Here is a 14047-nt window from a genome sequence, read left to right on the forward strand (position 1 = left end):
TTGAAGTTTATTTTAAACTGTTGGTGCAGTTTCCTTAAAGGACTGCAATTCTGTTTTGGTAGCGAAAAATACATGTGTCTCTACCTAGTTTCATCTACAGGTTGCAAACGCTTTAAGAATGGGGCGGAGGATGACGTTCGCTAGCTTTTGACAGATGTATTCTGGTATTCGAGGACCACCGCTCTCCACCCATTCCCAGGAGCCCCTCCAAGCCACTTCCTCCTCCGGCTCTCAACGGGCCCTTTAAATCCCCTTCTCCTGTTTAGCGGTGGTCGCGCCGCCCGCCTCGCGTCCCCCGCGCCGCCCCGCAGGTGGAACGGCCCATGACGTCATGAGGCCACGGCTCAATCAGATGCGGCGTTTGGGAAATTTTAAATTTAAAGGCGGGGCGGCCCGTGAGCCCTGAATCGCTGGCCGCGGAGGGTCTTGGCCATTTTCTTGGGACCTCTTCAGCTTGACAGGATGGCGGAGGAAGGAGCTGTGGCCGTCTGCGTGCGAGTGCGGCCGCTGAACAGCAGGTAAGGGGGCCACACCACAGCCCAGTGCCCACTGGGCCTGCAGTGCCGCCTTGAGCCGTAGAGGCGAAGCCTGCGGCGTTTTTAGGAGCCGCTGCTTCCCGGCTCTGCTGTCTAGTAACTCGGCTTCTGGCCATGATTTCTACGTCTTTAAAGTGACAGGGGAGGATCAGAGATCTAGAAGATACTTCCCCGCTGCGACGTGCACTTAAATTTAACTCAGTCTCCTTGACCTTAACGACCTTCCCCTCTGCGCTGCTCTGCCTCGCCTCATCTGCTCCTCCCTGCCCCATTCCCCACCCTGGAGAAGTCGTAGGGACTGTGCCTTCCTGGCCCTCGTCACACTTAGTCATTTTACATGTAACTGCTGTCTCCAGACTCCCTGAGGACGAGGACTAGTCGGTCTGTCACATTGCGTTCAGTCGTCACTCAAGACTTCATTCTACAAATATTTATCAATATTGTTTTTTAGTACTTTGTCCTGTACTACACAGACACTCCCGTCATTGCCCAGTGGATCTTCCATTCTAATGGGGCGAGGCAGAAAATAAAGTTTAAAATGTAGGATGTTAAATGGTGACATGTAAGTAATAAACGCTGTGGAGAAAAAGCAGGAAAAGGAGTAAATGAAGTCGGTTTGCTTCGCTAGCTTCTGGCCCTCGACCCAAAATGCTAACAATTTGCATGTGTGAGAAATTTTTCTTTAACATGGGGATTAATAAATGCAAATACCAAGATCAGGAATTTCCTATGTTTTGAGGAACTCATTATCTAATGCCTTCAACCGCTGCATAAAGAAACCATTAGGATACCTTGTGACAAGTGTTATCATGGGCAGGTGGAGAGTGTTTGCTAGAGGAGTCATTAGCCCATCAGAGAGATGACCGCTTCCGTGGGGTGAACTGGTGTCAGCAAAGTCTTGACGGTTTTCATGAGTGAAATAATGGCTGTGTTACTTTATGGAAAGGAAAGTCACTATTCCAGGCACACAGAGGTTACATCTGTCATTTAGGGAAGACCTTCAGGTGGAGCTTAGGATGCATCTAGGAATTCAGAGGAAAATGAAGAGAGAAATGAAATGATCTAGGACTCGTGTACCAAGCTGAGGATTTCATAAGTTTCCAAAAGGTTTTAAGAATTTTAAGCAAGACAGACATAATCAGAGTTGCATTTTGAATCGATCCATTCATTTACCAGTACTCGGGGAGACGGTGAGAATGAAAGCCTTCACAAGAAAACACATGAGAAGGCAGGCCACTGAAGCTCCATTTGAGAGTGTTGAATCCTCAAAGATGGACTTTCTGTCATTTTCATATTACTATCTTTCAAAATATTCTTTAGAAGATGAAATCTTTTAAATTATCCCTCCTATGACATGACTTCTATGACTGGTTAAAATGCAGTGTTTTTATTATTTTAGAGAAGAATCACTTGGAGAAACTGCCCAGATTTACTGGAAAACTGACAATAATGCCATTTATCAAGTTGATGGAAGTAAATCCTTCAATTTTGGTAAGCTTATAATAGCATCAAAAGTTAGCTTGTTATCCTTTTGCTATTAAAAGTACAAAAGGCTTGTCAATAATATCAGGTTTCTCACTATAGATTAGACTAAACCTTCTATAAACTGCTTCACTGGAAACAAAGTTGTTTATCCACCATGTATTTAAGTGAGATAACCAATTAGTATTTAAAAGTTATAATCACAGTTGTCTAATTTGCATCTAGATAGATTCCAGACCCCCATGTGCAAACACTATGCCTCTTGAAAGAAATAGAAAAGTTGACTTATAGCGTAATTTTTGTGTTTCAAGATGAACTCATTTTGCCTTAGGGAAGGATATTTTCAGAGAACCAAAAAATTAAAATACTGTGTCTTATATTTGATCATTCTACATTCTGACGATTTTACTTTTGGGAATAACTGCTAATTCGGAATGAAAACACAGTTGATTCATTTGGTTTAACTTCTGTGTTGTTGTTGTTGTTGTTGTTTAGATCGTGTCTTTCATAGTAATGAAACTACCAAAAATGTGTATGAAGAAATAGCAGCACCAATCATCGATTCTGCCATACAAGGCTACAATGGTTTGTATTCACTCGATGCTGGAGAAACACTTTGGTGTTGGTTATCTGTTCAATAAGTATGCATTGTTTTACTCATTATAGATTTGTTTTTAATCTTTGCATATGTGTGTTTTGGTTTTTGCAGGTACCATATTTGCCTATGGGCAGACTGCTTCAGGAAAAACGTATACTATGATGGGTTCAGAAGATCATTTGGGAGTTATACCCAGGGCGATTCATGATATTTTCCAAAAAATTAAGAAGGTAAGTAACTTAACTGGATTTTTAGTACATACAGGTCAAAGTAGTAATAACTGGGTACCAGTCAGTTTATTTATCTTGTAAAGATGAAAGGAAGTAGATTTATAGTTATTGTTTGATTATCGATGGAGAAAGAAGAAGGGCATAGCATAGATTCACTTTTATCCCCACAACTTACTTTATAAAGCTTCAAGTTCTTGTATTCTTTCCCTTGAATTCTGCAACAGTAATACTCTCAACAAAAAGTAGGCATTAAGGAACAAGAAAATTTTATCAGAATGGTTAGCTCCACCTAACCATTTAACTATCAGTGATTATAAAGGAACAGTAAAAAGTAGATATAGGTTAAAAAAAACAGAAGGGAAGCAGAAAGCCAGAATAGGCAACCTAATTAGTTAAGAGTTGGTTTTAAATTAACATTTTTATTAAAATAAGAACATCTTTTGATGGGGTTTTATTTTGAGCCTAGAGAGTTGGTGTTCTCCTAGCTTTATGGTACTTTTAATTATTTTATATTTTTGTGTTTATTATTTTGTCAACATTAGAACCAAGGGTTTTCTTAGTTTATTTTACAGACTTTTTTTTTTTAACCTCTTTAAGCAGGTGAGCATTTAGTATTAGCTTTTCACAATTGGTTGCTTCCTGTGTTTTTACATAACTTTTTTCTCCTAGTTTCCTGATAGGGAATTTCTCTTACGTGTATCTTACATGGAAATATACAATGAAACCATTACAGATTTACTCTGCGGCACTAACAAAATGAAGCCTTTAATTATTCGAGAAGATGTCAATGTGAGTAGCAGACTTAAGGGGGCTTTAAAATTGGCTTACTTATTGGGATTATTGTTCTTGAATGTCTACCTTTAATTTCTATAGTTTTTAAAGTGTCTCCTATTTCTATAGTATGTGGGGGGTTTTTTGAAGTATTTGTAGAGATTCATCTTTTAAACAATATGTATAGTTTTAAAATATAGCTCTAATATTTTAGTTTAAGTGTAAAAATAGCAAGATGGGAGTATCAGGTTACAATTTGGTGTGCTTTGATATATGAAATACATTGTGGGTATTCATAGAATTACTAGTTATATTACTACAGAATTATGGTTCCATTTTCCACTGTTTTTTTTTTTTTTTTTTTTTTTTTTTTTTTTTTTTTTTTTTTTTTTTTTTTTTTTTTTTTTTTTTTTTTTGAGACGGAGTTTCGCTCTTGTTACCCAGGCTGGAGTGCAATGGCGCAATCTCGGCTCACCGCAACCTCCGCCTCCTGGGTTCAGGCAATTCTCCTGCCTCAGCCTCCTGAGTAGCTGGGATTACAGGCACACGCCACCATGCCCAGCTAATTTTTGTATTTTTAGTAGTGACGGGGTTTCACCATGTTGACCAGGATGGTCTCGATCTCTTGACCTCGTGATCCACCCGCCTCGGCCTCCCAAAGTGCTGGGATTACAGGCGTGAGCCACCGCGCCCGGCCCATTTTCCACTTTTAACTTTCACAAATGAATTCTATAATAGTTTGTACCCTCTTTTGAAAAGCAAACTTGTGACTTCTATTTCTCTAATCTTTCCATAATTAAACTTGTTTCAGAGGAATGTGTATGTTGCTGATCTCACAGAAGAAGTTGTGTATACATCAGAAATGGTTTTGAAATGGATTACAAAGGGAGAAAGTAAGACTTTATACTGTATTTCTTTAAAACACTTGTTTTAAAAGAAACTATCTTTTCAATCAAGTGTATTTAGGCTTCAAATCACAACTTTTTTAAGTTAAAATAAAAATTATTGTTTTTTTTGGATTTTAATATATATGCAGCTGAAATGTAACTCATTTTTACAGAGAACAGACATTATGGAGAAACAAAAATGAATCAAAGAAGCAGTCGTTCTCATACCATCTTTAGGATGGTAGGTAATTCTCTCTTTCTATTAGATCTTTCCAAGTAAGAACGCACTAATTTTTCTACAACTTACCTTTTCTATCTAGATTTTGGAAAGTAGAGAAAAGGGTGAACCTTCTAATTGTGATGGATCTGTTAAGGTATCCCATTTGGTGAGTATTAGTGAACCACAATAATGTACTGTATGGGCCAAAACAAAATTTAATGTAGCTGCTGGATGTTTGGTTTAATAAGAACTGTTAACTGAACTAAATGTGAAAGGAGATCTACAAATGGTCTGCTTAGTCTGACAAGACTAAGTATCACCAAATTCCTAGCTGAAATGTTGTACGACAAATTCGAAGGTTCTTCTTCCTGTTATATCATGGCTGCTATCTAAATTTAAGTGTCAGGGCTATAGGAATTGATGTTTTTTTCTAACCACTAATGAAATAGGATTTTTTCTATTATACATTTAACAATTTAAGTCATCTTGGAATTTGAGGGTTTTTTAAAAAAAATCTCAGCCAATATAACTTAGACTTATGTGATGAACAGAAATCTAGGTGGGATGGTTAAAAAGTAATCACATTATTTTAGTTTTACCTAAGTAAAATAAGAAAATATATTTTGTATTATAAATGTAGTATTTTAGACTGTAAATCCATTGAGGAGTGATACTGCATTCATCCTTGTAGCCCCAACACATTGTACTTATTTTATATCTAATATTTATTAAATAAGTGAATATAAGCATTATGCAACATTCCTATATTCCACATAAGTAAACCTCCCACTTCCTTTTTGCCACACTAAATTATTACTGTCTCTTTCTTGCTCCTTTTCTGTCATTTACCATATTGGTTTATTCCACATCTTTAGGGCCTAAATTCTTTAGCTTGATGTGGGATATGATTTAAAATTATTTGATTAGAAAACTTCAGGGAAACAAGCAATCTATATGTTTATTCATTTTTAGATTTTATAAAATTAGATTATTAATTAATATTCGATCCAAATTTCACCTTAGCCATTTTTCTATAAAATGGTATAACTTACTGTAGTAGATCTTAATCTTGTTTTAACAATAAAAAACCAAAACCTAACCTGTTTTGTTTTCTCACCCAAGACTGTGATATTTCATATAATTTTAATTTAATAATTGAGTTTTAATACTCTTGGAATATTCAGTGATCTACTTGATGATTTTCCTCATGTTTCTTGATGCTCTGCTTATCCATGGTCCATCTGTTCCAAACTTCCAGCCTACCCACTTACTCTAAGAATCTTCTTGGAAAGAAGTCTGCCCTAACGAGTCATCTCTGGCTCTTTAGAAGTGGCTCTTCTCTGATTATCTCTTGGCCTTGGTGAGATGATAATATCCAGGTTCTCTTAACTCTACGTCCCTGTTTTCTACCCTGGCAGCTTTTTCCTTACCCTCCTAAAAAAATAAAAATAAAAAATTTGGAGGTATCCTGTGGCCTTTCTTAAGTTCTTACTCTCAAACATCCTATCATCATTTTCATGTTGATGACTGCCAAATATTTATCTAGCCTCTGAATTTTAATTCATGTCTTCCTAAAGATGGTTATAACTGTGTCCCATCATTATCTGAAACATTAATATGTCTAAAACCAAACTATTTTCTTCTGACCATAGTGAATACTCCTTATTTCCAGTAAAATCGGCATTATTCTAGCTGCCTAAGCTGGACACCCAAGTCAATTTTGACTCAACTTTTTCTGCCTTTCTCTGTCCAGTTGTCCCATTTCCTATTGATCCTACCTTTGAACATTCCCCTGGGTGTTACACTCATTTACTTTCTCATCTCTCTTAAATGACTACATCAGTCTCCTGGAACCTGGTCTCCATGACTCTTGTCTTTGTGTCTTGAAGTCATCATATGGATTTCTAATATACTAACCACTGCATTTGTAGTATCACTTCCTGGGACAAGATTTGGCCACTCTTAACCAATCTAACTTTATTTCCTTCTGCTCCACATGAACTCCTCCCTCATAGATTGGGCCTCTGAATATCTTTGAATATGAATGTTTATTCTCATCTTTAACCTTCACTCATGCTGCCTTCATTAACACTTTGCCTTTTTATTATGTATCTATGTCATCTGTAGTGGACACTGTGCAAGAAAAATTAGACTCCTTAAACCAGTAATACATATTTACCTGCCTAGTCTCAGAAACCTCCACAGAGAGAAATAACTTAAAGCTTTGACTTTCTTTTAATTTACTCACAATGTTTACTAAACCTTTATGGTATTCTGAGCATGGTGTTGGGCTCTGAGATTAAAAAAAAAAAAAAAAAGAAATCTCTCCACTGCTTACTTTATAAACAATCTCCCCTATCATCTCCCTAACCCAAGCTGGTATTATCTGTCACTGATTCCTGCCCCAGCCGCCTGATGGGGCTGCCTACTGTTGCTTTTGCCCCTTCCCAATCCATCCTCCACCCAGTAGTCATAGTGGATCCATTGTGGGAGCCATTGCAGGGCTGTATGCAGGGCTGTATTACTCCCTTGTGTAAAGCCCTGCAATGGCTTCTCATTTAATTTAGACATTTCAGAGTTCTTGATCTTACTTTAAAAGTCCTATGTTATCTGGCCCCTGTCTGCTGCTCTTATTCTGTCTTTTACTGTCTTCACTTCACCAATTGTGTCACACTGCCTTTTCTATTTTTTTGAACACACTGAGCACGTTCTGCTTTGTGACAGTGTTTTTGGCTATTCTTTTTGTCTGGGCTGCTGTTTCCCTTGATCTGTTTGGGACCAGCTTCCTCTTCTCTTGTCATTTAGATCTCAGCTTAATGACAAGCCTTCCACTGCCATCCAATCCAGTGAACCTGCTAGTCCCTATTCCAGCTCTATTTTTAGGTAGTCTCTGTTACACTTATCACAACATGTTTCTTGTCTTTTTATCTCTTCTCACCAGCCTCCTCTATGTAGATTGTAAGCTCCATAAGAGCAGAGACTTTATTTATTTGTAGCCCTAGCACCTAATACACTGCCTGGAGCATGATAAGTAGTCACTTCTTTTCAATAATATGTGTGAAATGAAAGAGAGGTCCAGCTCTTAAAGATGCTACAGTAAAGTCATGGTATTGCTACAGCATAGTACAGCTAGCATAGATGACTAGCCCAACAAAATCAGTGCTATAAATTTAAGTTGTATCTTTAAGTTATGTTTGTAAAAGGTTCTGGTAATGCAGTTCAAGGAGCAGTTCATCGGAGATCCAGAGGGGAGGAAGGATAAAGTAGGCAAACCTACATTGAGCAGGTAATCTTTGTGCCTGGCTCTTAAATAAAGAATAAGGACAGACTAGAACATTAGAACTAACTGAATAAAGGAAACAGCAAAAAGCTGGTGCTTGGAGGTGTAGAAGTACATGGGGTGTTTGGGGAATAGTGGATAGTTCAGCTAGAGGTAATAATAAGGGATGAATAGATATAAAGTTGGAGCAATGCAAGTGACAGCTTATAAAGAATTATATTTGCCATACTAAATTTTTGGACTTTGTGTGGGAAACAGAACCTATACTGGCAGCGTTATGGAAGATACAAAGAAAAGAACAGATAAGAGCAGTTTGACTCAGAGAAGAAAGGTAATGCCTAAACAGTAGCATGGAGACATGTATACAGATAGAATATTCAGATATACCGTGTATTAAAAAATGTTCTTTCAGTTCAAGTTTTCTTATTGCAAATTATCTGCCCTAAATATTTATTTTTATCTATCTTACAGAATTTGGTTGATCTTGCAGGCAGTGAAAGAGCTGCTCAAACAGGAGCTGAAGGTAATGAAAAGTCATGAAATATGAAATGTGTTAGTCTTTTTATTATTATTATACTTTAAGTTCTGGGGTACATGTACAGAATGTGCAGGTTTGTTACATAGGTATACACGTGGTATGGTGGTTTGCCGCACCCATCAACTCATCATCTACATTAGGTGAAATATGTTAATCTTAATGTATTCCTATTTTACAGGATTAAAAAGTACTACCAGGCATTTTTAGAAAAGGATAAAGTAATAATATTCATTGTTAATAACAAATCAGTATTATTTATTAATGATTATTTTCTAATAAAAGTCTTTAACATAGAAATCAGCATCTGTATCTGGTTAATTTTTTACTATAGCATCAGTTTAAAAATTAAAATTATACAATTGATAGAACCGTATAGCAGGAAAACCCATGAGAGTTCCATAAAAACTGTTTAAACTTTCAAAGTAAGGAAATTAAGAAAGATAATGGGGTATAAAATTAATATACAGCTATTAATAACCAGTTAAAATATTAATAAACAAAAGCCAGCTAAAATATTTAATAGACACAAAGATTCCATTCATAATAACTTAAAAGATGTAATACCTAGGAAGAAACTCAACAAAGAAACTCCACCAAGATTGTACAAGACTAATGTAAAGAAAATATTTTTTTTTTTTTTTTTGAGGCAGGCTCTCACTCTGTCTCTCAGGCAACCTCCACGTCCTGGGTTCAAGCAATTCTCATGCCTCAGCTTCCCAAGTAGCTGGGATTATAGGAATGTACCACCCCACCCAGCTAATTTTTGTATTTTTAGTAGAGATGGAGTTTCACCATGTTGGCCAGGCTGGCCATGAATTTTTGGCCTCTGGTGATCTGCCCACGTTGGCCTCCCAAAGTGCTAGGATTACAAGCATGAGCCACCACACCTGGCCTAAGAAAACTTTAAATCAGACTTGAAGGACACATCAAATACTTGAAAAAATGGAGAAGCATACTTAGATGGGGAAGATTCAAACTCACAAGGATGTCAGCCCTCTATGTGTTTATTTCTAGATTTAACACAATCCTATAAAAAATACCAAGAGTACATTTTCATGTTTAAAGTAGGTAAGATGATTTTAAAATATGTATGGAAACATAAAAACAGACAAGAGTAACCAGGTAAATTCCAAAAAGAGAGCAGAAAGTGGAATTTAGCCCTATAAGATTGTGAAACATATTATAATGCCATAGTAATTAAAACTGTGTGAATTGTCAGCCTGGTAGAATAGAATAGAAAATCCAGCAAGAGTCCCAAATACAGAACTTGGAATACAATAAAGGTGGTCCTTCAGATTTGTGCTGTTCATACAGGCATTATTCATTAATTGATAGCCATTTGGAAAAAAAATTAAGTTGGATCCATATATCATACACCAAGAAGTGCATTATAAGTGGCTCAAAAATTTCAATGTAAAAATTATTGTAAGTCAACTTACAGTGGGAAAACCCTTGTGTAACTAACTGATACAAAGTCTAGATGCCTTAAAAGAAAAGCTTAAAAGAAACCAGCAAAAATCTGTGCAAAGGATATAATGAATAGTTCATAATGCTTAAATGGTTTCGCTTGCACCTGCACTCTTGTCATTAGAAGAGCTGCTGATCCAAGGAAAATGAGAAGTTTGTGCAACAGACTTGAGCTCATTCTGCAGCCTAATGTAGGGCCACTCAACTGAGCCTTGCCTACATCCACCAAACCAGCCCATCCTCAGACCTGTGAACAAAAAATAAATGCTTGTTTTAGCTGGTTGGTTCGGTGGTAATGTTACAGCAAAGCTAACTAAACTGTTCATTTGAATAGGTGGGACAAATAGGGAGACAGCTCCTTCTACCGCTGGTACTAATATTAAAAATGGGCTCAGGTCTAATCCAGAGCATAGACTTTAGCATCTGCCCTCTAATTTCTCTGATTAACTTAATGATAAATAAGCTTATATCTAAGGCACATGTGAAATAACAGCTGTTCAAAGGCTTTTTTTTTTTGCAGTATTTTTTTGTATGGGCAGTAGATTGAAAACATACATGTCCTTCAACAGGGTATGAGGTGGGTGAATGAAGTCCGATGCAGCCACAAAATGGGATTTTATACTTTAAAAAAGAATGAAAAAGATCAGTGTTTACGGATATGGAAATTTTTCCATGATATGTTGCCAAGTGAAAAAAAGCAAAGTGCAAAATAGTATGTATGGTCTGTTACTACTGATATCAATAAGGAAGGAAGGAAATAACTATATATGAACTTGTATGTTTAAAAATCTCTAAAGAATAAACAAACTAATGATTTCCTGGTAGAGGTACAGGAACTGGTTAAATGGGGATAAAAGTGGAAGGGAGCTTTTTCAAAGTATACTTTTTTAAAAACTTTTTGAACCATGTGAGCATATTAACAATTTAAAAATAAGAAATTAGAGGCTAATATGGTTGTAATTCCATAGTTGCCTATATTTAGACATTTAAAAAAATTGATTTGAACTGAAGAGCTAGAGAAGCTCTTTTAGAAAACAGCATTCTTCCCTCGTTTTTTTCTTTCTATTTTTCTCAGGTGATAACCTTTCTGATTCATTTGAATAGGTGGGGCGAATTGGGAGAGAGCTCCCTCTACCACTGATATTAAAGATGGGCTCAGGTCTAATCCAGAGCATAGACTTTGGCATCTGCCCTCTAATTTCTCTCATTAACTGAGTGATAAATAAATTTATCATCTAGAAAAGGAGACAAGTTTAGTTTTCATATTTGTTTAATTCAGGTGTGCGGCTTAAGGAAGGCTGTAATATAAATCGAAGCTTATTTATTTTGGGACAAGTGATCAAGAAACTTAGTGATGGACAGGTTGGGTAAGTTTATCCTGTTGTGCACTTACCTACTAATTTTTATATTTTTCATTAGGTTGAAAATTGCAAGATTTCATTGACACTAAAATGTACTGATTTCTTCCATATATTCAAAAGCTTATACATATGGCTATAGTCTACTGAATTTACTTTCTATTTTAAATATGCTTTATTTAGTAGTTTTAATATGCCTCATAAAATCTGTAAAGAACTAATTTTTGAAACTGTGGCTGATTTGTTTTGCATTAAAAACCAACTACTTTGTTATATAAACATTTTCAATCTTTTTCTCCCATAAACTTATTCCTTACTAAGTGGTTTCATAAATTATCGAGATAGCAAGTTAACACGAATTCTCCAGAATTCCTTGGGAGGAAATGCAAAGACACGTATTATCTGCACAATTACTCCAGTATCTTTCGATGAAACCCTTACTACTCTCCAGGTGAGTTTGATTTTTACCTCAACTTAATATGGGAGAAGATCAACTTGAAGAAGAAAAAATTACCTACTAAAATTGTCGTAGCTTTTTAAATTGATTAGCCTACCTGTTGTAATCAATTAGCATACCTGTTGTCTACTAAATAGCATTTCTTAATTTAATTTTTCCACACTTCAGTTGTTTGTATCTTACCTTCACCATTTTTGCCACATCCAACAATATTTTATTGAAATTGACTTGAAATTTTTTAAAAATTACTCACTTTTTGTACTTAATTTATTGTAAAAGGAAACTTTAATATCAGTCCTATCAATGACAAACTATTGTTACTTGCCACAAATAGAAGGTAACAAAAAAATTGTGTGTCTGTCTGTATAACAAAATAATTCTGAAACTCCTGGTAGTTAACTATTGCCTTCATTCGCTCTGAGCCTAAGGCCTACATTTTGTGTTTTAAAAAGGAAAAGAACCAGCCTGATCAACAGGGAGAAACCCCATCTCTACTAAAAATACAAAATTAGCTGGGCATGGTGGCACATGCCTGTAATTCCAGCTACTCAGGAGGCTGAGGCAGGAGGAGAATTGCTTGAACCTGGGAGGTAGAGGTTGTGGTGAGCCGAGATCTCGCCTTTGCACTCCACCCTTGGGCAATAAGAGCAAAACTCCGTCTTAAAAAAAAAAAAAAAAAAGGAAAGGAAAAATGAGAAACGTCAATAGGGGTAGCTTTCTCAATGAAGGATTCAGTGTTATCTAATGGTCACCGTCATGTACCACCTAAAGTTACTTATGGTACTTATACTCTGAGAAACATTGCTTTAAATAGCTGTTGAGTACCAGATCAAGGTACTGTCAGAGGTGCAAAGAGAAACTAGAGTTCCTGGCTTAACAGAATTAATGAATTCTGTGACAAGGCAATTAACACTTGTCTTGCAACATAATTGCCTTTGATTAGTAGTTAACTGGTAACTAGTATAGAGTTTAAAAGAAGAAGAGACATTTTTGGCTAGAAGCAAAACTTCAGAGTAGAGGAAGTGTTAGCACTGGACCTTGAGGGGTAAATTGGATTCCAATAAGCTGATGTTTTTAAGTTCTCTCAAGATACCTTTTTTATTCTCCTGAAGACTATTAGCCAGGGTAAGTTACAGAGCATTGTTATAGGGACTTAGAATGTTCTCTTTGTTCAAAAATATTAAGCCAACTGGAAAGAGTATTGATTTTTTTTCACTTGAATATGAGAAAGCTAAATATTATTAATTAAATTATATTTTTTTTTAGTGTTGGACACTTAGCACTTTTGCATTTTTTTCCAGTTTGCCAGTACTGCTAAATATATGAAGAATACTCCTTATGTTAATGAGGTATCAAGTGATGAAGCTCTCCTGAAAAGGTATAGAAAAGAAATAATGGATCTTAAAAAACAACTAGAGGAGGTATGTATGAACCATTTATTTCAGTAAATAGAAGGAACCAGTTAAGAATGGAGACCTGCCCAAGTGCTCAGAGACTCTTATTTCTGGAATGTCTGAGTTGCTACAACTTGTTTTAAATCACTTTTAACAAGAAGAAATCCCCTCAAAAAATTTAGTTTAGTTTACTATAAAATGTAAGATTTGGTTCCTGAAATTATTTTAGATTTTGTTTTTTTTATTTTTAAAGGGCAAAATCTGAGATTATCAAATGGGCCAAACAGAGATACTTCTTAAAAATTTTCACAAATACATATGAATTTGGTTAAAAAGAGAAATTACACAGAGTTACTAGAACTACTTTCTGTATTTTCATGTTATCCTGAATTCCTCTTCTAACGCTTAGGTAGCAATCTAATAATATAGCATAATTACTTATCATTTTAGTTTGTTTTAACCATCATGGTCCCATATTTTGTAGAAATCATGTGTTAATGATCTTTTTTTAAAATGAGCTAAAATGCATGATGGTAATCTTCTGAGAACGTCTCTATCTTTACTATTGGAATCAAGTCTTTGTTTTGTGACTTCTGCCTATTCGTATCTTCTTAGGCAATTCATAGAGTTATATTAACAGCACCATTGTCTTTTACATGGTATATAGAATAGTTACATGGAAGAAATGTGTATTTTATTGCAAGTTTGAGAAATTATTGATTATGGTAACTTAATTTTGGTGTTCTGCAGTTAGAGTTTCTTATTTTGGTGAAATTAAAATTCTTGTAGTTCATATACAAATTTAATATTCTTTTATGCTACTTTTAAG

General features: G+C 35.7%; 1 protein-coding gene across 1 annotated transcript in view; it reads left to right on the forward strand.

Moving 5' to 3' along the window:
• The first annotated feature begins 389 nt into the window (after positions 1-389).
• CENPE (centromere protein E) overlaps positions 390-14047 on the forward strand; it is an 83313-nt gene continuing 69655 nt past the window's right edge. The window contains exons 1-12 of the mRNA XM_037731411.1: positions 390-518; positions 1936-2027; positions 2514-2603; positions 2728-2846; positions 3516-3635; positions 4429-4510; positions 4678-4745; positions 4825-4890; positions 8476-8527; positions 11289-11376; positions 11689-11818; positions 13126-13245. Of these exons, the coding sequence (XP_037587339.1) occupies positions 463-518; positions 1936-2027; positions 2514-2603; positions 2728-2846; positions 3516-3635; positions 4429-4510; positions 4678-4745; positions 4825-4890; positions 8476-8527; positions 11289-11376; positions 11689-11818; positions 13126-13245 (1083 nt within the window). The 5' untranslated portion in view covers positions 390-462. The remainder of the gene's footprint in view (positions 519-1935; positions 2028-2513; positions 2604-2727; positions 2847-3515; positions 3636-4428; positions 4511-4677; positions 4746-4824; positions 4891-8475; positions 8528-11288; positions 11377-11688; positions 11819-13125; positions 13246-14047) is intronic.

The sequence above is a fragment of the Cebus imitator genome, unplaced genomic scaffold (genome assembly GCF_001604975.1).
Source record: "Cebus imitator isolate Cc_AM_T3 unplaced genomic scaffold, Cebus_imitator-1.0 Scaffold397, whole genome shotgun sequence".
Taxonomy (NCBI): Eukaryota; Metazoa; Chordata; class Mammalia; order Primates; family Cebidae; genus Cebus; species Cebus imitator.